This window comes from Dipodomys spectabilis, unplaced genomic scaffold (genome assembly GCF_019054845.1).
Source record: "Dipodomys spectabilis isolate Male_0828 unplaced genomic scaffold, ASM1905484v1 ptg000003l, whole genome shotgun sequence".
NCBI classification, from domain to species: domain Eukaryota; kingdom Metazoa; phylum Chordata; class Mammalia; order Rodentia; family Heteromyidae; genus Dipodomys; species Dipodomys spectabilis.
In genome coordinates, this window is record NW_024870680.1 from 6,697,001 (window position 1) to 6,722,042 (window position 25,042).

Here is a 25,042-nt window from a genome sequence, read left to right on the forward strand (position 1 = left end):
CAGTAATCCAAAGCAATGCCCTCCCCCAGAAAACTCCAACAATAAAGTTAGAGGATTTTATTCATTTTGTTTTATTTTTTGGTGCCAGACTGGAGCTTGAACTCAGGGCCTGCACATTCTTGCTAGCTTTTCACTCAAGGTTGGAGCTCTATCATTTGAGCCACATCTCCAGTTCTGGCTTTTTTTTTGTTGGTTCCTTGGAGGTAAACACTTCTCAGAATTGTCTGCTCAGGTTGGCTTTGAACTGTAATCCTTAGATCCTAGCCTCCGAGTAGCTAGGACTACAGGCCCAAGTCACCAGTGCCCAGCATTGTATTCTTTTTATGGTACTGGGTTTTGAACCCATGAAGGCAAGACCTCTACTTTTGTCATGCCCTTAGCTCTTTTGTTTTTGAGATAAGGACTTGTAGGTGTCTCCTTACATGGCCCAAGCTGTCCTCAATTTTGTTACCTTCCTGCCTCTGCCTCTCAAGTACCTGAGATTGGAAGTGTGCACCACCATTTGCATCTTATTTATGTGGGGCTACTGGAAAGTAATGCATGGGGGAAACTGGAAGGCAAATGCTCTATCATTACTTGAGCTATACCCTAACCCTTCAGTTTCAAGAAGTAAATATAATGTGAGACTTCACTATTCCTTTATTAAATGTTTGAAAATTGAAATAATGGAAGAGAAAAGAAACCTATGATAGGTTTTTTAAAAATGGTATAACCTATCCTCCCTGCACGCATGCACACGCACACACACAAGCGCGCGCTCGGGCCTTTCCTGTAAAAGCACTTGCTAGTGGGAATCAAGTTTTGTTCCTTGAATATGCTTCAGTGCCCTTAAATGATGCTTGTTAAATAGCCAACTCTCACAAAGGTCAATTAATCAAGCCACTAATAACCTAAAGAAGTGATATAAAACAACAGCATAGCATTTTACCATCAGGAACCAAGGACTACACCAACCAAAACAGGTGGTCCTCCAAAGCACCAGAGGGCAGAACAGCAACCACGCGACACCGTTAGGCCCCCGCATCCCTACTATTTGTGCAGCGCCCGGTCAGGACTACAAGTCCCAGCATGCTGTGCGGCTACTTTCTTTCCCCCCCCCCACCCCCTTATCTCTCTCTCACACCTTTTTCCTTCTTGCTCGCCTTCCCCTCTCCCCCCCACCCGGTGGAAGAAGCGAAGTCTGTCTACGCAAAAGTCTGGTTTTCGTGGGAGCCCAGATCGAATCGCCTCCGGAAGTTGGCTTTTTCGCTGACAGAAAACTACATTTCCCAGCATTCTTGTGGCGCCCAAACTACCTTCCCCGAAGGCCCAAGCGAACAACATCCGCCTTCACTTCCGCCTGCCCACAGGGAAAGCTCCGAGAACATGAGGAGGCACTGGGTTTGGCGGCTCCTGCGCTCTGAAGGCAGCCGGAGCCGCTGGGTTTCAACTCCCCGCGGGCGTTTCTTGCCGGCCCTGCGGAGAGGTGAGAAGAGCTCTGTGCCAGCGGTGCCCGAGTGCTGTCTGGGGGAGCCGGGTGGGGCGGGTGCGCCGTGCCGGTGAAGGCGGGCGGAGGGGCCACGCCCTCCTCGGGCCGGGCCTGGCGCCGTCGCCCGCCGTCCCTCGGGCCCGCGCGCCCCCGGGGCCGGGAAGCGGGACTGACGGGCCGCCCTCTTCCCAGCGAGCCCCTGCGCGTCTGTGCTTCCCGCTGGCCCTTCTCGGCCCTCGGCAGTGTCCGTGTTTGGTGGTCTTATTTTCTGTCACACGACGCCAGTCAGCTCGGAGGGTGTGTTTGGAGCCAACACATGCCATGTGTTTGGAGTGTCCCGATTTCTCCTGTGGCCTCTCCTCGTGTAGACCGTTATATAGAGCACAAGGTTTGGGCGTCTCTGTTACAATGCTGCACGAGCAGGCGCCTCGCACGTCTCTTCATTCTCGCTTTAATTTTCAGCCTCGCGCAATCACGTAGCCGACAGTGAAACAGTTTCGAACCAGTGAGCATCCCCTTCACCAGAGTATCCTCAAGAACCTTTGGCTTTCAACCAAGAAATATTTTCAGGGTTTTCTGGAAACCCTGAGTTTTCTGGGGTTTAGGTCTTTTTTTTTTTTTCTCCAAATTTGAAACTTAAGGTCTCCATGTGGGCATCATCCCACACCCACCTTCGCATACTCTTTTTGCCTTCCTGAATCGTTGATTGCAGATTAACTGAATCCTTCAGTACCCAAACACAGCCCTGCCACCTACACGCTATTTTGTCCATATTTTGATTCACACCAGTGACAGTTGGAGTTAAAGACAGCACTTGTTGATCCTACCTTTGTAAGAGTGCTCTTTAGCCTGTCTTTTTTTCAGTGTTTTAGCATACATACATACGTACACATTGTGATGGACTTTAAAAAAGAAAAATACATGTCCTACATAAGTAAATGTTAATGTTTTAATGCAACTTATCTTGAGCCTTAATAGTCTTAGAGAATCAAAAATTAAGTCTCTTCACAACTAGTACATACTAGTATCCATCCCTCTTCACTAAGCAGATATATACTGAATGTTTGCTATGTACAAGAAGTTTGAGCTTGCATAATGACCAAAGAATTTGAAAACCATGCTCTAATCCATGGAAGGACACTGGTTATCTGACTACTTTTTAAAGATGGATCAGTGAAGCTTTGGAAAGGTGATATGATTGTATTTGATGCACATGGTATTGTATTCCTAGTTCATTACTTTTTCCTTTTTTGGGGGGGGGGGGGTCCGGTTGTGGGGCCTGAACTCTGGGCCTGGGCCCTGTCCCTCAGCTCTTCAGCTCAAGGCTAGTGCTCTACCACTTGAGCCACAGCACCACTTCCGGCTTTTTTCTTTTTGCTTATGTGGTGCTGAGGAATCGAACCCAGGGCCTTGAGCATGCAAGGCAAGCGCTCTACCACTGAGCCACCTTCCCAGCCCTCATTACTTTTTCCTAATCAGCAGAACAGCAAACACTGGAGATGTTTCTGAAAACATCTAAAACGCTTCACTTACTGTTATTTAGTTTATTTAATCCTAGTAGGAATATATTCTATAATGGCTGTTTCTTGAATTCTTCACACGAAAAAACTACCACTCAGCTTACTTAACATATTTTAACCAGAAAGTTAGCAATAAATCTTTCAATTTAATGAGACCATTTTTTTTACATGTTTTTGAAAGTAAAATCTGGCCTTTTCCATCACAGAAGAGCTTCATACAAGATAAGTCAGGGTTTAAAACTGACATTATTTAGCTCTGTATGCTGTCTAGGTTTTTAAATATTGAGTTGGTTTCTGAGTTACAAAAAAAAAAAAAAAATGTGAAAGAACCAAAATGAGTAACAGTGAAAAGAAAGGTGAAAGATTTGGGAACATCTAAGATATTAAGGACCTATTTGTTCCACCTTGAGATGGAAACACTGGTCATTTCATCTACAAATACTTACCCTTAAAGAATGTATATGAGTCAGACCACATGGGCCATGGTCAGGACAGGGATCGTGATACTACCCTGAATATCCAAAAGCTTTTCCAAATCCTTTTGATCTCCAAAGAGGAACAACTGACCAAAAAGGTATCAATACCTACCTTGTAGGATTATAAAATTAAGCACAATAATCTGTGTCTCTGCACACACACACAGGCTTTAGGTTTGAACTCATGGCCTGGTGTTGTCCCTGCAGATTTTGCTCAAAGCTAGCACCCTACCACTTGAGCTCAACTTCTGGCATTTTGGTGGTTAATTGGAGTTAAGAGTCTCATGAACTTTCCTGCCCAGGCTGGCTTTGAACCATGATTCTCAGATCTTAGTCTCATGAGTAGCTACGATTACAGGTGTGGGTCACCACCGCCTGAATTTCTAAGCACAATAAAATGAATAAATATTCTGCATATCCTTCCATATTCTCAGCCCCACAGTAAATAGAGAAGCAAAGACATTCTATGCCTTGGTGGATTTTGCTCCAATCTTATCTAAATGTTAAGATAGCTCTGGTAATATTTCCAAGTGTAATTCCTTTAATATCTTAATAACATCACAAAACAAAAACAAGCATACAAGCCTTAAAAGCTAGGTTTATACTACTTAGGCAGAGACAGGATGATTTGAGTCCTGGAGTTGAAGGCCAGTCTAGACAACACAGCAAGGCCATTTTTTATAATCAAAGCAACAATAACCCACAGCCTTGTTCATCATTGTACAGACAATGCCAAACACAGTACCTGTCAACAAATATCTTCAACAAATATCTTCCAAGTGTCTAGAATCCTGTTAGACACAGGAAATTCAATAATAAGCAAGAACAGATGTGATTTCTACCCTCAAGGACTTTATGGTTTAGCTTAGGATTACCAAATTTTCTATAATATAACAGTATTCCTGTAATGCCAAGTACTCAGGAATCAGGGTACACAGATCCTGTCTTAAAGAAGAAAATACATATATATACATGTCTTGATGAACCTTATTAACTACTCATGAAAACAGCCAAAGATAAATCCACAAATCAATAGACAATGTTCAAATTAAACTTTTGTTTACTAAAAATATTTAGAAAAACAGCAGATGGTGGTTGCCTGAGGGCAACAGTTGGCTGACCCCTGGACTAGTGAAGGAAGCTAATTAGTGGTCATATAATTTATGAGAATTGACGGCACAGAATATTATAGGGTACCGTGAAAGACAATGCCTGACCTAGATTCTGACACTTTTTAAAATTATCTTTAAGTAGTTGTACAAAGAAGTTCCTATTCCCATTTGTATATGAGTACAAAGTGACAACATTGTCATCCATCTCTCCTAACCCATCCCTTCTCACTTTTTTTCTTTGAGATTAGGTGATTACATAAATTTCACATATTTCACAGTATTGTGGAATAGTGATACTTAGAGTCACAAACACATTTTAACTTTCACAAGGCAAATGCCATTATGGTCTACAGTTTGTGAATTCTATGAGCTTTGACAATTTTTTCCACAGCAGGTGATGTTTACATTTCTTTCCTTTTGCTTAATGCAGGCTGTTCCCATTTATTCTGTTCCTCCTGGCTTCCCTCTGGATTCTGACATTTTTCAGTGGGAGACACTGGGATTGAGTTCTGAACAGCAAAGAAAAGGAGAGTTTTTCTGAGTAGAAGCTCAAGAAAGGAGAAAGGTCCCAAGAAAGGAAAGCATGTGGCTTTTATATATAGAATTAAGATAATAAAGCAAAGTGGGACATGAGATGTGTTATGCAAAAATTTGTTGCAAGGCTAAAGTCTATACCAAAGATCAGCTTTCCTACTAAATCTGAGTTAATGTGTTAAGTTAGAGGAACTAAACCAAATAAACTACAATTTTCCTAATCCATAAAATGAATAAAGGATTCAGTAGTACATATGAAGTTGCATAAATATAATTACTGATTCATCTTTCTAAACAAAGAATGAACTCCTGATCAGAAATAGCTAATTAAAGGTGCTAAATCCATTACTCCTAGTGCAGTTGTTACTGTAACTACTATTGAAATCCACCTTTTCCCTGTAATTTCTCTTCACTTTTATTCAGGTCAGACATTAACACACAAAGACACATTTCTTAACCCTTCTACATGGCACTCAAGCCAAAAAGAAGGCTGACTGTGTTTGCATGTTGTAAAAAGTTGTTCCACCTTCTGCAGCTGCGCTGATGGCTCATGTCTGTAATCCTAGCTATGCAGGAGGCTGAGATCTGAGTATTGTAGTTCAAATCCAGAAGTGGGACTGTGGTTCAAAGTGGTAGAGCATTGGCCTTGAGCCAAAGAGCTCTGGGACATGACCCCAGACCTGAGTTCAAACCTCACAACCAAAAAAAAAAAAATTATTCTATCTCTACAATAGTGAGGACACATTATCTTGCCCATATAATTGTAACCCCTCTGTACAGTATTTTCACAATAAAAAAAATAGTGAGGACATCATTTATGTCTGGTTTTATTTATGTATCCAGCATATAGCATGATGTTCAGTAAATATTTGTTGGCTAGAAAGATGTTAGGCGAAATGAACCCCAAGAGGAGGACACAAATGGTTTTTTTCTTTCTTGCTATTGTTTCTAACGTATTTATGTGATTTTTTTTTTGTTCCTTGTATGTCCCTCCCCCATTGTATAACCCGTTTTCACTGTATTTGATGTTGGTATAATTTGGGGAAGGGAAAGAAAAAAACATTGTTTAAATAGGGATACAAGTGGACCCATTGCAACAATGAGATGTACAAGATGCTATGTCGAAAAACGAACTTTACAACTGCAGTGGGGCGGGGAGAGAGGGGAGTATAGGACTGGAGATGGGATGGTAGTGGAAAAACAAAGGAGGAGGCAACAATGCTTGATGAGAAACGTACTCATTACCTTGCTCATGTAATTGTAACCCCTTCGTACAGTATTTTCACAATAAAAAACTTATTTTAAAAAAAGATACTTAAAAAAACATACTTAAGAAGGAATCACATATGCCCTGAAAAAATATTAACAGAAAGTAATACCTGATGTTGCAGCTATGTACTTAGACATTTAAAGTACATAGATATAAGGATAGATAAATGACAGTATAAGGTAATGGAAAGAGAATGAGTCAAAAGTACCTGAGTCTGAACCCTAAATCTGTCACTGGCTCTGTGACCTTAGACAAATAATTTTTGCCTTTTCTAAGTGTAATTTTTGTACCTAAAATCATCTTGTCTTGGTGGTATATAAAGTATCTGGTATAGTACTTTCTGTACATGTCATTATAATAGTAACTATATTTAGGCAGAGTTTTCTCCCAAGCAGATTTTTATAACTATATCAGCTGTATAGACAGGGATTATACTGAGTATAAGTTAAAGTATGGGAATTTATTGAAACAGAACAAGCAGTTTATTTCAAAAGTGAGAAATATTTGTTAGGGAGGTTGACACCAGTGACTGCTCCAGGATTTAAAGCCACATTCATTGATTTTATAGTAAAATATTGTGATCTGATTATATGCTGAAGTGCTACTGTAGGTGCTGCAGATACATTGATATTAAACTCAAAGCATCATGAAGCTCACATTCTGATTCAGAGAGACAAACAACAAACAAGGAGAGCTGAGAACTCTAGCAAATAGATTGTGTGGATATGTAAGAAGAGTGGAGGATAGAATGTTATTTTAGAAGGGAATATACATAAAATATTTTTATAGTTCTGATAAGCTTCTGAGTACAAAAAATTAGGCAGTTTCTGTGCTTTCCAGTAATATAAAAGTTGAGGCAGCTTTCCAGTAATATAAAAGTTGAGGCAGATGTACAAAGGATTTGATATTTTCCATATAACAATTTAGAACAAATTTTAACGAAACACTTCTACTATAAGAAAAAATAGAAACATTTACAGGATGCTTGCTCAGTAGAGAATAATGTCAGATTTCTCAGGTAAAAGAGGGACCCTACCAAAACTCTTCTTAAGAAGCATTCCTTCTTAAGTATCTTTCTAGTTATCTTTTTATGAATGTCAGGTTAATTGCTGGCACAGGGGATAAAATGAATAAAACCAGACAGAACTGATGTCCTCACTAGTTTATAGACTAGTAAGTAGGAAACATGTTTAAAAACATGTAAGCATTAACTTGTGTTAATTACAGAACTCATTCAGAAAGATAGAACTGTATTTAAATAGTGGAGAAAATGTTATTTATTTATCAGTTAATACAAGAAAAATAAAACCTTGTCTTCTTTGTGCAGATTTCTTGACCACTACAACCACGGAAGGATATGATAGGAGACCAGTAGACATAACTCCTTTAGAACAGAGGAAATTAACTTTTGATACTCATGCGCTGGTTCAGGACTTGGAAACTCATGGTAAGAAATACCAGTACTCCTTGTGAGAAGAAAATAGCACTTAAAAAATAAATTGCCAAGACATTATTGCTATTACAAACAATCAAGAGTAACTAATAAGAAGTACTATCCATACAATGGAATCTTTTACAATTATTACTTCAACAGCATTTACTGATATTGGAAATGCTCAAGATATGCTAATTTTAAAAAGAACTGTTTAAATCAATATGGCCAAGCACTGCTGGCTCACTAAACTACTCAGGAGGCTAAGATCTAAGGATCACAGTTTGAAGCCAGTCCAAGCAGGAAAGTTCATGAGACTTATCTGCAGTTAACCAACAGAAAAAAAAAAAACAAAAAAAAACACGGAAATGGCACTATGGCTCAAAGTCGTAGAGTACCAGCCTTGAGTACAAAAGCTTAAGGACACTGCCCAGTTCCTGAATTCAAGCTCCACAACTGACAAAAAGAAAACTATTTATAGAGTACTTTTGGGGAACAATTTGGCTTGTTATTTTTAGTGGTAATAATTATTTTAAAATATAACAATTTAAGAGTTGAAGAATATTATTCTACTCTCCTAATAGGGATATGCATATTTTTAAAATATCTACAGGATTTGACAAAGCACAAGCAGAAACAATTGTATCAGCATTAAGCACTTTATCAAATGTGAGCCTGGATACTATCTACAAGGAAATGGTCACTCAAGCTCAACAGGTAGTATACTCATTTTTTAAATTATCATTTCTAACAATTTCATTAGATGACCTTGAGGAAGGAGTAAGGAGACCTTTGGTAAAGTCAATATCTAGAGGGTCTAAAGAGTTAAAGTCCCATCAAGATTATAGTAATCCAAAGAATGGAATTTTTCAGTCTTTGTGTGAGATATGCATATTATTTGAATCATGAGATGGTAGTAGACTGTTAGTGGAACAGCCTTTCCCTGTGGAAATTTCATTACAGTAGAAGAGCTGATCTTTCTGTATAATACATTTTACTGCTGTCATTTGTTGTGGTTAATTTTCAGTCTTTCAAACTGAAAAGGCATTAATAGGATTGGGAAAGACTTCATTGAAAGCCTAGAAAACGTTTTAATTGACTTGTTATGCAAATTATTAGTCAAATTACACTCCTTACTAAGCCTTAAGACGTGAGGCATACTGTTTGGTATTTTTCATGTACTATTTTAGTCTCACTAACAACCCGAAAGTAGAATTCTGTTTTATCACTGATGACAGGCTCAACAGAGATTTGAGTAATTTGTTTGAGTTTTCACATTTGTAATTTGTTTGAGTTTTGGTGATACAAAAAGGTAATAATTTTATATGAAAGAATAAGCTAGAGCCCAGCACCAGTGGCTCATACCTGTAATCCTAGCTGCTCAGGAGACTGAGATTTGAGGATCGTGATTCAAAACCAGATGGAGCAGGAAAGTCTGAGAGACTCTTCTCTCCAATTAACTACTAGAAAACTGGAAATGGCTCTGTGGCTCAAGGTACTAGAGCACTAGCCTTGAGCAAAAAAGCTCAGAGACAGCGCCCAGGCCCCAATTTAAGCCACACAACACGCAGTTGTGACACACACACACACACACAATCCCTCTTGCCAAGCATAGTGGTATACATTTGTAATCCTAGCACTGGGGAAGTTGAGGCAAGAATATCTATAGTTTGGGTTAAAAACCAAAATCAAGTTCCTCCTTAGCAAAGGAAAAGCTATGAATTTATTAGGTAGGAACAACCTTTTCTTTCACAGAGTCTCTGCAGTATATATATATAGAAAAGATACAAAAAAATTAAAACAATGTTACACTAAGAAAGGGCAGTTTTTTTACCATTCTCTTACCTAGTTGTGTGTCTGACACACACACACACGTCTGTCTTATTCAATCCCTGACTTGTGTGTCTTATTCAATACCTTGGTATTGAACAAAGTACTTTCCAGCTAAGTATCTTAACAAATGTAAAACCAATATTTGTCAAGGGGCTAAGCAAGCATTTTATTGGAATTCTTTTCATTAAAAGATCTAGATATTCATTTCTCTTCACAGGGAAAATAAATTTTTCTTCATTCAATGTCCTTGTTTTTATTTGATGTATTTATTTTGATATCTTGATGTCCTAGATATCAGTATATGTAGTTTTCCTATTTTTAGTACTTAACTAAGCAACATTATTTCTTTTTTTGTTGTTTGGGGGTTTTGTTTTTTGTCAGTCATGGAGCTTGAACTCTGGCCTGGGTGCTGTCCCTCAGCTGTTCAGTTCAAGGCTAGCGCTCTATCACTTGAGCCACAGTGCCACTTCCATAACACTATTTCTTGTAGCATGTTAACATATTAAGTTTCATGAAAACCACCCAAATATAAGGTCACTGGATTGTTCTTGTTTTCTAGGAAATAACAGTACAACAGCTGATGGCTCATTTAGATTCCATCAGGAAAGACATGGTCATCCTAGAGAAGAGTGAATTTGCAAACCTGAGAGCCGAGAATGAGGTGATACCGTTACTAATAAAAATAACTGCTGGGCTGGGAATGTGGCTGAGTGGTAGAGTGCTTAACTAGTATGCAATGAAACCCAGGGTTTGATTCCTCAGTACCACATAAACAGAAAAAGCCAGAAGTGGTACTGTGGCTCAAGTGTAGAGTACTAGCCTTGAGCAAAAGAAGCTTAGGGACAATAGGGCCCAGGCCCTGAGTTCAAGTCCTAGGATTGGCAAAAATAAAAATAACTGTTCTCATAAGTGCCTTGATGGATATTTAATGAAACTAATTTTACATAGTTATTAAATAAGTTTTAGATTAAAAATATACAATTACCTATCTGCGTAAGTCAGTTCTTTACATACCAAAGAATAATACAGAAAAGGGAAAACCTTTGAGACTTATGTAATATAGGTTCTAATACAGCTCATCATAGAATGTTCCTAAAGCTGAAAGTAATGTGATATTTCCCACTTTGATCCTATACAATTTGTCACTTAAGGAGAAAAATGTGTTATTCAAATTGTCACTAAGTATTTTTTAATTTATAAAATCACATTTTTAAAGTAGTAATTAAATACCAAGACATAAATACATTGTCTGATATCTTGCTCATAGGAATTACTTCCTGAATACTATTGTTTGTTCCTTTTAACTTTATTATAGTCTGTATTAGAAATCCATAGCTGTCCTCTTCAAATGTTCAAGTGGCAGAGAGCCTACCTTTCAACCACAAGGCCTTGAGTTCAAACCCTAACATAGTGTTTGAACTGCTACTGTTTGATATTTTGTAAATAAGTCATATTGTGACTTTTGGTATAATGCTAATTACATGTAATTTTCTTTTGTTTAGAAAATGAAAATTGAATTAGACCAAGTTAAGCAGCAACTGATGGTAAGTAAAAAATTTTCTACTTAATTTCAGAACGAATACTCATTACAAGATTATTTCCAAAATTCTTTTTATTATTTTTAAAGCATGAAACCAGCAGAATCAGAGCAGATAATAAACTGGATATCAACCTCGAAAGGAGCCGAGTAACAGATATGGTAATATGCTTTCAAATGTTCTTTCTTGGTTTTTAATCTTTTTTAGTCTTTTTTTCCTTTTAAACTCCTGCTGCTTGTGTCCCTTAGTTTACAGACCAAGAAAAGCAACTAATGGAAGCAACCACAGAATTTACCAAAAAGGTAAGGCAGTATATAGAAATTTCTTTTTCATATACTTTCTGTGCCTTGTAAAACTGATCTTACATGTATCTGTTTTTAAGTTTAGATTTTAAATAGCTAGCCCTGAAGAATACATGATTTCTATATAGCTATTGTTTTGTTTAGCTGTACTTTTGCAACCCAGGTATCTAGTATATAGAAGCTGTGACTTGGGAGCATGAATTAAGCTTTCTGAATAGCATACTTTTCTTAACCTAAATTTTTTTTTTTTTTTGTCAGTCATGGGTCTTGAACTCTGGGCCTGGGTGCTGTTCCTGAGCTCTTCAGCTCAAGGCGAGTGCACTACCACTTGAGCCACAGTGCCACTTCCAGCCTTTTCTGTTTATGTGGTTCTGAGGAATCAAACTCAGGACCTCATGCATGCGAGGCAAGCATTCTACCACTGAGTCACTTTCACAGCTCCAACCTATTTTAACACTGATAGTAAATATTCTTTTTTTGTGTGTGTGCCAGTCCTAGGACTTGAACTGAGGACCTGGGCACTGTCTTTAGGCTTTTTGTTCAAGGCTAGCAGTCTACTTCTGGCTTTTTTGGTGGTTATCTGGAGCTAAGTCTCACAGACTTTCCTGCCTGGGTTGACTCCCAACCACAATCTTTAGATCTCAGCCTCCTAAGATTACAGGTGTGAGCTACTCATGCATGGCTGTAAATATTCTTTTAAAGACAGAGTTCCTAGTAGAGTTAAATGCCCAGGTTTAAATAATTATCTTAAAATTTTTAACCATAGGGACTGGGAATGTGGCTCAGCGGTAGAGCACTTGCCTTGCATGCAAGAGGCCCTGGGTTCGATTCCTCAGCACCACATAAGCAAAAAGAAAAAAGCCAGAAGTGGCACTGTGGCTCAAGTGGTAGAGCGCTAGCCTTGAGCTGAAGAGCTGAAGGACAGCTCTCAGGCCGAGTTCAGGCCCCACAACTGGAGCCAAAAAAAAAAGAATAAAAATTTTTTTAAACCATAGTAAATGTTGGTAAATATATATTGCATGCCAGACACAACTTTGTATATTTCATTTTCTCTTAATTCATTTAATAATTCATGTCAGCTTATGTTAAGTAGTTACTATTATTTCTCACCTTGCCAATTTGAGGAATAATACACAAAGAGGTTAATAAATAAGCTAATAAATTGTAGAGGTGGGATAAGAACCTATATTCTGGGCTGGCAGTATGGCTTACGTGGTAAATTGCTCACCTGGTATACAAAAGGTCCTGGAGTTCAAACCTCAATGTAATCATAACATACATAATCTCCATGGTTTGAATAAACTCGAGCTTTCTGACTCAGTCTCATCTTTTTCTTAAAAGTTAAAAGCTGTTTATGACTTATTCATAGAAGAAATACCACTCTTGCTCAGAACTTAATAGAAGGAAGGGTCATATATGTCCTCTCAGAGATCTTTTTTTTTTTTTTTTTTTTTTTTGGCCAAAGGATATTTAGGAACAAGGAAAATCAGCAAATTCTCTGAAAACCATAAGTTCTGGGATTAAAATGTTTCTCAGTTGTAATCCAACAAGCTTAGGTAGGTAGGTACTCTTATGAAGTTTTTAGTAAAACATGCCAGTAATGTGATAGTTCTAAGATCTCCAAATATGAAGAATGTGATTTGTCGGTTAGCAGTGCTTAATTTTTTTTCTTATTACCATTTCCTGTACTTCCTTTTAATAAATATTTTATATGATCAGATTTGTACAGACATTGAGCCTTTGTATTCCTCCCCCAAGAGTATCCTCCTTTGTTCTTACTATGTGTGAATTCCTAGAGATCTGTATAATTTATCAAGTCTTGGTATATTTTAGACCTAGCTTCTGCCTATAGAGGAAACATGCAGCATTTGTTTCTCTGAGCTTGTCTTACCTCACATAACATGATTTGTTCTAGGTCTGTTGATTTCCCTGAAAATGACATTTATTTTCTTTCTAATGGCTATGTCAGTGTTTTTAATTACCACTCTGCTTTTATTGGATTTCCCCATAATTAGCACATTAGTAAAAATCCCTAATGAAATGTTTTTGTCTGTAATATATAGGAACAAAATTAATTATTTATTCTTACTACAGGATACCCACATCAAAAGTACTATTTCAGAGACCAGTAATAAAATTGATACTGAAATTGCTTCCTTAAAAACATTGATGGAGTCTAACAAACTTGAGACCATTCGTTATCTCGCAGGTAAGACTGTTTGAGAGAAAAAGGAATTGTTGCCATTGTTTGGTCTATAGTGCTTGCAGGGTTATCCAGTTCTAAGACATGGACAACTCTGTGACTTAATAATAGGAAGAGAAAGAAGTACAAAATAATGCAAGGATAAAATGATGAAAGTTTTTATTGCTTATGCACTTCTTTAAGGTTGTGAGTTGGGTTAGATCACTAAAGTAAACACAGGTGGTTTAAACATCAGTTAGCAAAGGGGAAAGGGGAAGAGGAGAACACAATCTCTTACCTTGTTTTAGCCATAGAATCCTTTCAAAGATGTCTTGAGCATGTCTTTGAGCAGAGTTACTACCCAAAAATTAGATTATGTATTGCCTGATGAGCGTCATTCATGTGTCACAGTAAAAATAAAGATAACAAAAACAGCTTTGGAGTCAAATACACCTAGTTTTGAGTCCTGGCTCCCCACTTGTTAGTACAATGAAGACAGTACCACCAATTTCAAAGTTTTATATATGGTTAAGTAATGTATGCAATTGATTGCTCAGCACATTAGTATACGACTGACCCATGGTACGATAGGAACAAATTTGTAATTGCTCATGGGCATAAAGACAACACATTTTTTTTGGTCAACCATTGGGCTTGAACTCAGGGCCTGGGTGCTGTCCCTGAGCTTTTTTTGTTCAAGGCTAGTGCTCTATCATTTTGAGCCACAGCTCCACTTCTGGTTTTCTGTTAGTTAAGTGGAGATAAGAGTCTTATAGTCTTTCCTGCCCAGGCTGGCTTTGAACCACAATCCTCAGATCTTAGCCTCCTGAGTAGCTAGGACTACAGGCATGTGCCACCAGCACCCAGCTGAGAAGATACTCTTGATGTTATTTAAATGTCCAGCTTACTGAGGTTTCTTAGAGAAGCTTAATCCCATTTCTTAAAATGAGGAAGTCGTCATAACCAAGTTTCAGTATGTATGTAGTAGAATCAAATGGGACAATATATAATTTGACTTACACAATACAATTGGGATAGCTTTACTTTGCATGGCCAGTTTGTGTCTTAAGTTAGAATTTTATCCTTCATCTCAGGTTCTCTATTTTAAAAACACTTTCAGGGGCTGGGAAGGTGGCTCAGTGGTAGAATGCTTGCCTCGCAGCATGAGGCCCTGGGTTCGATTCCTCAGCACTACATAAGCAGAAAAGGCTGAAAAGTGGTGCTGTGGCTTAAGTGGTAGAGCACTAGCCTTGAGCTGAAGAGCTGAGGGACAGAGCCTAGGCCCAGAGTTCAAGCCCCATGACTGACAAAACAAAAACACTTTCATAGCACTGAATGCCAGTGGCTCACAGCAATAATTCTAGCTATTCAGGAGGCTGAGATCTCAAGATCACGCTTTGAAGCCAACCGGGGCAAGAACATCCATGAGAGTATTAACACACACAGACACACACACACCAGCTAGTGATCAATGAGCAAATTTCCATTCTTGTACTCATAACACACACACACACCAGCTAGTGATCAATGAGCAAAAAGTGGCCTTGTGCTTACCAGGCAGGTACTCTTGCCATTCTTGTACTCATTTTACTTTTAGTTTGTTCTCATGCTTTTGGCCTGATCTTTTCTTTGACCACAATCCTCCGACCTCTACCTCTTGAATATCTGGGATTCTTGATGTATGCTACCATACCCAGCTCTATAAAAGGTTTTCTGTCCAAAATGATATGAAAACAGTATTTTTATTTTGAAAAGCTTTATGCTTTTTCTGCCTTTTCATTTTTTATGGTTTTCATTAAAATACCACTTTTTAGTCATCATGTAAAAAAATTTTTTAGAGACCGGTTCTCATTATATTGACAAGGTTGGCCCCACGTAGCTCAGAATGTGGGCAGAAACAACTGTGCCCATGCTGAAAAGGCAATTCAGACTTTCCCAGGCTGGTTAGCTGAAGAATGCCTTACCAAGCATGCTTAATGCCCCAGACTTAAAAAGAAAACTGTTCATTTTATGCAGTTAAGAATTACTCATTTGTCTTGGGAAACTTGAGTTTATAATTATTAAAAGTAGTTTTTAACGTAACTTTATTGTTTAAAGATTCTAAGAGACATGTAACCTACATTTTAGAATTACTTTTAAAAGTATAGGAAGCTTTTAAGAAAAATTGCTCCTAATCCTGCCTTTTAAGAATAACTTCAATCCTTAGGAGGACTATTAGAGATGTGGAGGGTTTGCAGGCAAGGTAGCTTTTTAAAAGAGGGCAACAGTGGGGCTGGGAAGGTGGCTCAGTGGTAGAGTGCTTGCCTTGCATGCATGAGGCTGTGGGTTCGATTCCTCAGCACCACATAAGCAGAAAAAGCCGGAAGTGGAGCTGTGGCTCAAGTGGTAGAGCACTAGCCTTGAGCTGAATAGCTGAGGGACAGTGCCCAGGCCCAGAGTTCAGGCCCCATGACTGGCAAAAAATAAAAAATAAATAAATAAAAGAGGGCAATAGAGAGGTTAAATATAATCAAACCATGTTGTACTTAAGTATGTAAAAATATTTCAAAGTTTTCCCATTACTTTGTACAATATGTGCTAATGAAAACAGGAAGTAGAGCCTGAGCATTGTGGCACACATCTGTAATCCCATTTCAGAGACAGAAGCAAGAGGTTCATCGGTTTGAGGCCAGCCTGTACTATATAGTGAATTCAAAATTAATGAAAACTCAGTTCTTCAAAAACTAAGTGGTAAAATCCTCTGATCCCAGCCTTCTGAGTAGCTAGGATTACAGGTGTAAGCCACTGGCACCCGGTTAAGCAGTGACTTTTAAAAAATTTAATGTATTTCTTTATTAGTTATCAAAAAGATGCCAAATTTGGGGCTGGAAAGGTGGCTCAGTGGTAGAGTGTTTGCCTCACATGCATGAGATCCTGGGTTTGATTCCTCAGAAAAAGCCAGAAGTGGTGCTGTGGCTCAAGTAGTACAGCACTAGCTAGCCTTGAGCTGAAGAGCTGAGGGACAGCGCCCAGGCCCAGAGTTTAGGCCCCATGACAGACAAAAAAAAAAAAAGATGCCAAATTTAGAAAACTAGATTTTTATATTATTCAGCTTAAAGTTTCTTTGGGAGTTCTAATGACCTCCTTCAGATTTAGCCTGTTTTTCTTCGCTTTGTTTGGCTTTGTATAGGTCTTCCTTTTCCTTTGGTAATTCCTTATAAAGGCAATTCATTTACTTTTGTAATCATGGTTTTAGAAAAGGGCAAAAACTTGAACCTCCCTGCAAACTTTCAGAGTAATGATTTAGCAACAATAAAGTTAACATGTATTGGAGTTCAGTATGTATAGCTTGGAAATTGACAATTCTTGCGTATATTTGATAGGTTATTTTAAATCAACTTGATTATTGTGAGTAGTTGTCTGCTTTTGACCTTGATTTCAGTATAAACTTTAAGTAAAAGTTTTTAGTAGCCTAGGAGCTGGGAAGGTGGCTCAATGGTAGAGTGCGTGCCTTACATGCATGAGGCCCTGGGTTTGATTCCTCAGCACCACATAAGCTGTAGCTCAAGTGTAGAGTGCTAGCCTTGAGCTGAAGAGCTGAGAGACAGAGCCCAGGCCCAGAGTTCAGGCCCCAGAACCAACAACAACAACAACAAAAATTAGCCTAAAATAGCGTAAAAGACAAACACACAAACAAGTGGTAGGTTGTAACTCAGTGGAAGAATGTTTGCCTACTATGTGGAAGGCCCTAAGTTCAATTCCTGTAATCCCATACTAACAGAGAAAGAAAGAGAGAGAGGTCAGGAGAGAAAGAGAGAATATTTTATCCCTAATTTTCTAGAGGACACTAGGCATAGGGTAGAAATCTGCTTTCCTATTTTTTTGTCTATGTTAATTGAAGTAGCATCATTCCGTTAATCTCTGCAAAATAACTACAAATACTTAAACTTTAATACCGCTTGTTTTGTTTCTTTTTTCACAGCCTCAGTGTTTACTTGCCTGGCAATAGCATTGGGAGTTTATAGATTCTGGAAGGACTCCTAATGTTCCTACTGCTGCTGCTATTGACTTCTTAGAGCACTACATCAGGACAGATTGTCTTTTAACAATGTCAGTTGAGCAAACACTTTCTACAGTATTATTCAAAGTATGAATGGTCTGCTGAGAAGTATTTTAGATGTTTTGTCTTTATTTTATGTGCTGTTATGTCGAAAAGCTATCATCCAAAACCTGATTTATGTAAGACAAAGGCATTTTGTCTACATAGTTGCCTGATAGTTACAGAAATTAAACCAGAGTGTTGTGTTTGAACAGCTTTGTAAATCAAAAAGGGTTTTGTTGTATTGATAATCTGGTGCAAATTGAAAATATTACCTCTAGTTTCATTTTCCTAACAACTATTGCACATTTATGTTTTAAAAAAAATAAAAACCTATAACAAAGTTTTTTTAGATTCTTTTTTTGGGGGGGGAGGAGGGAGGGGTCCATTCATGGGGCCTGAACTCTGGGCCTGGGCGCTGTCCTTCAGCTCTTCAGCTCAAGGCTAGCGCTCTACCACTTGAGCCACAGTGCCACTTCTGGCTTTTTTCTTTTTGCTTATGTGGTGCTGAGGAATCGAACACCAGGGCCTCATGCATACAAGGCCAAGCGCTCTACCACTGAGACACCTTCCCAGCCCCTTTTTAGATTCTTGAAAGTAGATTTTCTTTCTTTTTTGTAATGAACATACAGGTTAAACTTCACAGTCAACTTCAAATTAATGTGTGCTCCACTGGAAGTATTCAATACCTAGTATGAAATACAGAGTGGCTTGGATTATTGTATGTATTTTTAATTGTTTTCTTATTAAAAACCAGTTTACATTAACTCAAGATATTGGCCACATGGTCCAGGAGTGACAAATAAGAGGACTCTCTTCAAACATTTCATGGCTGAAATGTTTCAAAACAAAAAAATGCTTTAACATTATCTGGGTACATTTGCATTCTGAATCATTTTTATCTCAGAATTTTCTTGTTTAAGAGGCTTCTTAGCACATTATAAACTTCTATTGGGCTATCCAATCAGAACCATATAGACTGAGTTCCACTATAACAAACAGCATTTGTTGGCTTAACCAGTATGACTTCTTGTGTTATGCCTAACAAAATGCAGATCACATGTGCACGGGGGACCATGATTACCTTCTCATGGAACTGACCAGCCCGATGGAAAAAAGAGACATTAAATAAGTACATAAATCACTGGTTTATTACGATTTAAAGTATGCTCAAATGTTAAGGGTATATGTTTTTTCACATGAAAGAAACTCCATTTAAAGGAAGCTTTTCATTCTTCAACCCCTCCAGCCCCAGCCCCACATGAAGCAAGGTAATTTATCCAGTTGTAAATTTTAAAGGAGAAATGGGTCAAGTAGCCCCAATACTTGCTACTCTTGATTAGGATCAGCCTGTCTACAAGGAGCATTCCGTCTGTTCTGCTCTTTTGTGGCCAGCACTTCTGTTGCCTGAGGCCTACCTTAATACAATAATACTTGAGTCAGAGTAGTTACACATGATTTTGGACCTCAGTGATAGGAGGCTTATTAGACTAAAGATAAAACTATACTCTCCAGCATCAGGTTTACCAGTAAATAGAGGTATTATTTAGGCCTCTATATAAAGTTAGTAAATTCTTGATATCAAGTCATATTTACGGTCCAGATGGAAAAGTTACACCATTTATTAGACTTCCTCAAAACCCAGCAAGTAAGATATACATTCCCAGATTGCAGTCAGCCACTAAAGAGAAAAATAAGTCTGTCTTTATCTTTTTTTTTTTGGTCCGGTCGTGGGGCCTGAGCTCTGGGCCTGGGCACTGTCCTTCAGCTCTTCAGCTCAAGGCTAGCACTCTACCACTTGAGCCACAGCGCCACTTCAGGTTTTTTTCTTCTTTGCTTATGTGGTGCTGAGGAATCGAACCCAGGGCCTCAGCATGCAAGGCAAGCGCTCCACCACTGAGCTACCTTCCCAGCCCTGTCTTTATCTTATTGTAGAGTTTAACAAGTAAAATGCAAGAATAAAGTAGTATGTACACTATACCCATTTTTATTACCTATAAGGTAGTTTGGGGGATCAGATCAATTTTTATTTAGGAGGTGGAAATATCTAAAATAAATGAATAGACTGTTCCTCTGTGCCTAAAAACCATACCTTTTTTTTCTAGCATGAAATAACTGTTCTTGTATATGTCTTTTTCCTATACTAAGCTGTGAGTTCTTTTTTTTTTTGGGTCGTGGGGACTGAAGTCTGGGCCTGGGCGCTGTCCTTCAGCTCTTCAGCTCAAGGCTAGCGCTCTACCACTTGAGCCACAGCGCCACTATTGGCTTTTTTCATTTTACTTATGTGGTGCTGAGGAATCGAACCCAGGGCCTCAGGCATGCAAGGCAAGCGCTCTACCACTGAGCCATCTTCCTAGCCCCTAAGCTATGAGTTCTTAAAAGCTCTTTAGCTATTAAATTCCTGTGGAATAATAGGAATCTTATCCATGCGTAACTCAAGGATTTAGTCCAAACTTTTAAATATTTTAAACATTTGATTATGAATATGCTGAGAACATTTCATCATACTGAATTTCTCAAATCACTAATACCTTTTGGGCATTTTCTGTGAATGGTGAGATGCCCCCTAGAGGATTTGCTACCTCACTTTGCTTCATAGACATATGAGTATCGTGAATCCAAACCTGCCCATTTATACTGTGGTGACAAGACAGACCAGGCTACATTATGCAAGGACCAGTCATCAGCCTAGGAAAACCTTACATTGCTCATTTTGTGAAACATTAAGAATCTAGAGGGGAAAGAAAGAAGGTAGGAAAAAAAGAATTTACATATGTAATGTTATATATATGTAATATATTTTTGTGTGTATGTACTAGTCCTGGGGTTTGGAACTCAGGGCCAAGGCATTGTCCTTAAACTTTCGTGCTCAAGGCTAGCACTTTACCACTTGAGCTACAGCTCTACTTCTGGCTTTGTGGTGTTTAATTGGAGATAAGAGTCACAGACTTTCCTGCCTGGGCTGGCTTTGAACCATGATCCTCAGATCTCAGTCTCTTGTGTAGCTAGGATTCCAAGCATGAGCCACTAGCACTTGGCTTAAAAACATTATTAATAAAAAGGAAAAATAGGTATGCCTATCCATAATTCCAGCACTCAGGAGACTGAATCAAGAGGTCTGTGAGTTCAAGATGAGTTGGGGACACTGTCTTGAAAAAGAAAATGAGGCAATGGAAAAGACTGTGGTCACTACCATCAATGTCATTTTGAGGAATAATAGCTATTATTGACTATGTAACAAATATACTACATAATGCATTGCAACTTACCTGTATTTCACAGTTGTTTCTTAGGCAGGTGGTATGATATCCTCATTCCACTCCTCAAAAATCAAGCTTAGTGAAGTCAAGTAAGTTACTTGACAGTCACCATCAAATAAATTACATAGGCCCAAATCTCTTAACTCTGAAGGTCACAGCTTAGTCGATATACTTGTAGTCTCCAACCTTAGTCCTTTCTCTCAAGAAATAGGCAATCTAACAAGATGTGTGGCTCATACCTTCGGTCTTCCTACTTGAGAGGCAAACAGTGGAACAACTGCAATTCTACACCAACCTAAAAAAATAGATGCCATCTCAACAAAATCCATATACAGTAGCACTAAGTGGTAGAGCTCCAGTGCCATGCACACATGCACATGGACACATAAACCTACAAACCTAATACAGTTCATACTTGTATTGCTGGCTATTTGGGAGGAAGAAAAAGTTTGCAGGACCTCATCTCAACATATAAGAAGCTGGGCAAGTTGGCTTGCCTGTCATCTAATTGTGTGGGATGAAACAATGAGAGGATCATTGTTATGGCCTGGGTAAAAACACAAGGACTACAGGAGGAGTTCCAGTGGTAATACCTGCCTGGCATGCATGCAACACTTAATTCAAAACCCTAGTACTTGAGCCGGGCACCAGTGACTCACGCCTGTAATCCTAACTGCTCAGGAGGCTGAGATCTGAGAATCACAGTTCAAAACCAGCCCAGGCAGAAAAGTCTGTGAGACTCTTATCTCCAGTTAACCACTAGAAAATTGGAAGTGATGCTGTGGCTCAAGCAGTAGAGCGCTTGCCTTGAGCTGAAGAGCGCAGGGATAACACCCAAGCCCAGAATTCAAGCCCCATGACTGACAAAAAACAAAAACAAAAAAAACCCTAGTACTGCCAAAAAAAAAAAAAAAGGACAATCTACTGAGTCATATGAACACCTTTCATCTTTCCATCTCCTTTTCACTCTTTTTCCTTAACCTAACATGACATTAATATATGTGATTTGTGAATAAATAATGTATGTGACTTGGCAATTATAATTTAATGTTAAACAAGACTGAATAATCATGAATTAAATAAGGTATCGGCTTACTCTTCAGACAATAAGCATTCTAAGGGCTGAGTCAGAACTCTTCTAATTTTACTGTTTTCCCATGCTTATTGTTACATTCATTCACAACAGAAGGGGCTAGAAGTGAAAAGCCCTTTTCCCTTTAGGTGGGGTATGATGCTAATATTTAAAACAATATTTGGGCTCACATCCTATTGATCACAGCTTGGTTTCTTAGTTACAAGGGAAGCTGGAAATTCGTAAGAATTAAGAAATAGTAAAAGATGATACAGATCTCACACACAGCCTAGTGCCCAATAAATGTTTTTACTAAACATTGAAAGCCTATTAGAAATCACAGTGACATTTTGTCAAAAGGATAGCTAATACTGGGTGTGATGGAGCATATCTGTAATCCTGCACCCAGGAGATAAGTAGAACTGCAAATTCAAGGCCAGCCTGGGCTACATAATGATCAAGTCTTCGTTTTGTTTTGGTTTAGCCTAACTCTTGCTAAGCAAATGTACTACCGCTTGAATCTTACCTCCAGCCCTATTTTTGTATGGTTAATTTATAGGCAGGATCTTGCTTTTCCCCTGGGACCTACCTCAGACCATGATCCTCCTACCTATGGGCTCCTATGAGGCTGGGATGGTAGGATTTAAAAAAAAAAAATGGTGGGAGTGTAAACTTGTTCAACCACTTTGGAAAGCAGTATAGAGGTTCCTCAAAAGCCTCCACATAGAGCTCCCCTATGACCCAGCAATCCCACTTTTGGGCATTTATCCGAATGCTCACAAACAAGACCATACTAAAGCTACCAGCACAACTATGTTTATTGCAGCATTATTTACCATAGCTAAGATATGGAACCAACCCATATGCCCTTCAGTAGATGAATGGATCAAGAAAATGTGGTATATATACACAATGGAATTCTATGCCTTCATCAGAAAGAATGACATTGCCCCATTTGTAAGGAAATGGAAAGACTTGGAAAAAATTATATTAAGTGAAGTAAGCCAGGCCCAAAGAAACATAGGTCCCATGGTTTTCCTTATGTGAAATAACTAATATATGTCTGAGTCAAGCAGAAAAGGTCAGATAAGTTGACGTTAGGGGAATGAACCCCAAGATAATTATACAAATGTTTTTTTGTTTGTTTTCCTTTCATGAAATTGTTTCTAACATATTTATAAGATGATTTCTATGTTGCTTTGTATGTCCCTCCCCCACGGCATAACCCATGTTTTCACTGTATTTGATGTTGGTATAATTTGTGGAGTGGAAGGGGAAAAACAAATCGTTTAACTAGGGATACAGGTGGACCCATTGCAACAATGAGATGTACAAGTCATTATGTCAAAAAACAACTTTACAGCTTTGGTGGGGGGGAGGGGAACATGAGAAGGGATTGGAAGGGGAAACAAAGAGGAGGCAACAATGCATGATAAGAAATGTACTCGTTATCTTGCCCATGTAATTGTAACTCCTCTGTACGGTATTCTCACAATTAAAAAAAATTTTTTTAAATGTTCTACTTTGTTGAGATAGGATCTCATTTTTTTGTAAAAATAGGAAATAGACTCATTGCCTTACTTATGTAACTGTTACCCTCTGTACAGTAGAGGGTAACAGTACAGAGGGTAACAGTTACATAAGTAAGGTAATGAGTCTATTTCCTATCAAGCATTGTTACCTCCTCCTTTGTTTTTCCCCTACCATCCCTTCCCTCCCTAACTCCTCCCCCCTCAAGTTGAAAAGTTTGTTTCAACATAGTGTCTTGTACATCTCAATGATACAGTGGGTCAATCTGTATCCTTATTTCAGCATTTTGTTATTTCCCTTACCCTCCCCAAATTAGAAAAATGTATATACAAGATGCAGGGCACTGGAATCAAATACAGTGAAAACGGGTTGTACCGTGGCAGAAAAACATAAAAGAGAGACAAAAAAAATCACATAGTACATTTTAAATATGTTAAAAACAATAGCAAGAAAGAAAAAACCACTTGTGTCCCTGTCTTGGGGTTCAATTCACTTAATATCATCTTATCTGGTCATATGTACATAGCTTTTGGCTTTTTCTGCTTATCCTAGACTTATACTAGTTATTGCAAATAAGAGAAACCATGGGACTTATGTTTCTTTGGGCCTGGCTTACTTCACTTAATATAATTTTTTCTAAGTCTTTCTATTTCCTAACAAATGGGGTGATGTCATTCTTTCTGACGGAGGAATAGAATTCCATTATATAAATAAAATTTTCTTGATCTACTCATCAACTGAGGGGCATCTGGGTTGATTCCATATCTTGCCTATGGTAAATAATGCCGCAATGAACATGCTTGTACTTGCGAGCTGTTTTGTGGTCATTTAAATAAATGCCCAAAAGTGGAATTGCTGGGTCATAGGGGAGCTCTATGTGGAGTCTTTTGAGGAACCTCCACATTGTTTTCCAAAGTGGTTGAACAAGTTTACACTCCCACCCTCACTAACTTTTTGCAGAAGCTGGCTTCCAGTTGTGATGCTCCTGATCTCCACTTCCTGAGTAGCTGGGATTACAGACATGAGCCACCATGCATGGCCTAAGTCATTAATACTTGTTTATAGACCTTTAACCAGCCAGAAACTACTGCTCAATTGTACTTTCAGGGCAAACAAGTCCTGATGACAAGAAATTAAAATGGCCTTTAATACCATGAAAGGTAAAAGTTAAGAGTCCAAAGTATAGGTAGTTTCTTGTATATAGGGAGAAGCTGCTGCTAGTGAAGCCATAAAAGTAGCAATCAAGATGATGAGAGAAGCCAGGCACAGGTGGCTCAGGCCTGTAATCCTAGCTACTCAGGAGGCTGAGATCTGTGGATCACGGTTCAAAGCCAGCCTGGCAGGAAAGTCTGTAAGACTCTTATCGCCAATGAACCACCAGAAAACCAGAAGTGGCACTGTGGTTCAAGCAGTAGAGCACGTCCCTTAAGCTGAA

The 25,042-nt window shown here is 38.6% G+C and overlaps 1 protein-coding gene across 2 annotated transcripts; it reads left to right on the forward strand.

The window, feature by feature from the left end:
* Nucleotides 1-1,294: 1,294 nt before the first annotated feature.
* Ccdc90b (coiled-coil domain containing 90B) lies at nt 1,295-18,091 on the forward strand. Of its 2 annotated transcripts, XM_042688042.1 has the most exons (9): nt 1,304-1,465; nt 7,708-7,827; nt 8,426-8,529; nt 10,205-10,306; nt 11,148-11,189; nt 11,273-11,344; nt 11,432-11,485; nt 13,580-13,694; nt 17,629-18,091. In XM_042688042.1, the coding sequence occupies exons 1-9, from the start codon at nt 1,366-1,368 to the stop codon at nt 17,688-17,690; spliced, it is 771 nt and encodes a 256-aa protein (XP_042543976.1). In that variant the 5' UTR covers nt 1,304-1,365; the 3' UTR covers nt 17,691-18,091. The 2 variants fall into 2 exon arrangements, with proteins under 2 accessions (XP_042543977.1, XP_042543976.1); XM_042688043.1 differs by lacking the exon at nt 11,432-11,485 and having other exon boundaries at nt 1,295-1,465.
* Nucleotides 18,092-25,042: the final 6,951 nt, after the last annotated feature.

Bases quoted from the DNA above. Each gene is read 5' to 3' on its own strand.
- Ccdc90b (XM_042688042.1), top strand. From the start codon at position 1,366: ATGAGGAGGCACTGGGTTTGGCGGCTCCTGCGCTCTGAAGGCAGCCGG. The intron at 8,530-10,204 runs GTAGTATACTCA...CTTGTTTTCTAG, and splicing joins TGGTCACTCAAGCTCAACAG to GAAATAACAGTACAACAGCT. The intron at 13,695-17,628 runs GTAAGACTGTTT...CTTTTTTCACAG, and splicing joins GACCATTCGTTATCTCGCAG to CCTCAGTGTTTACTTGCCTG.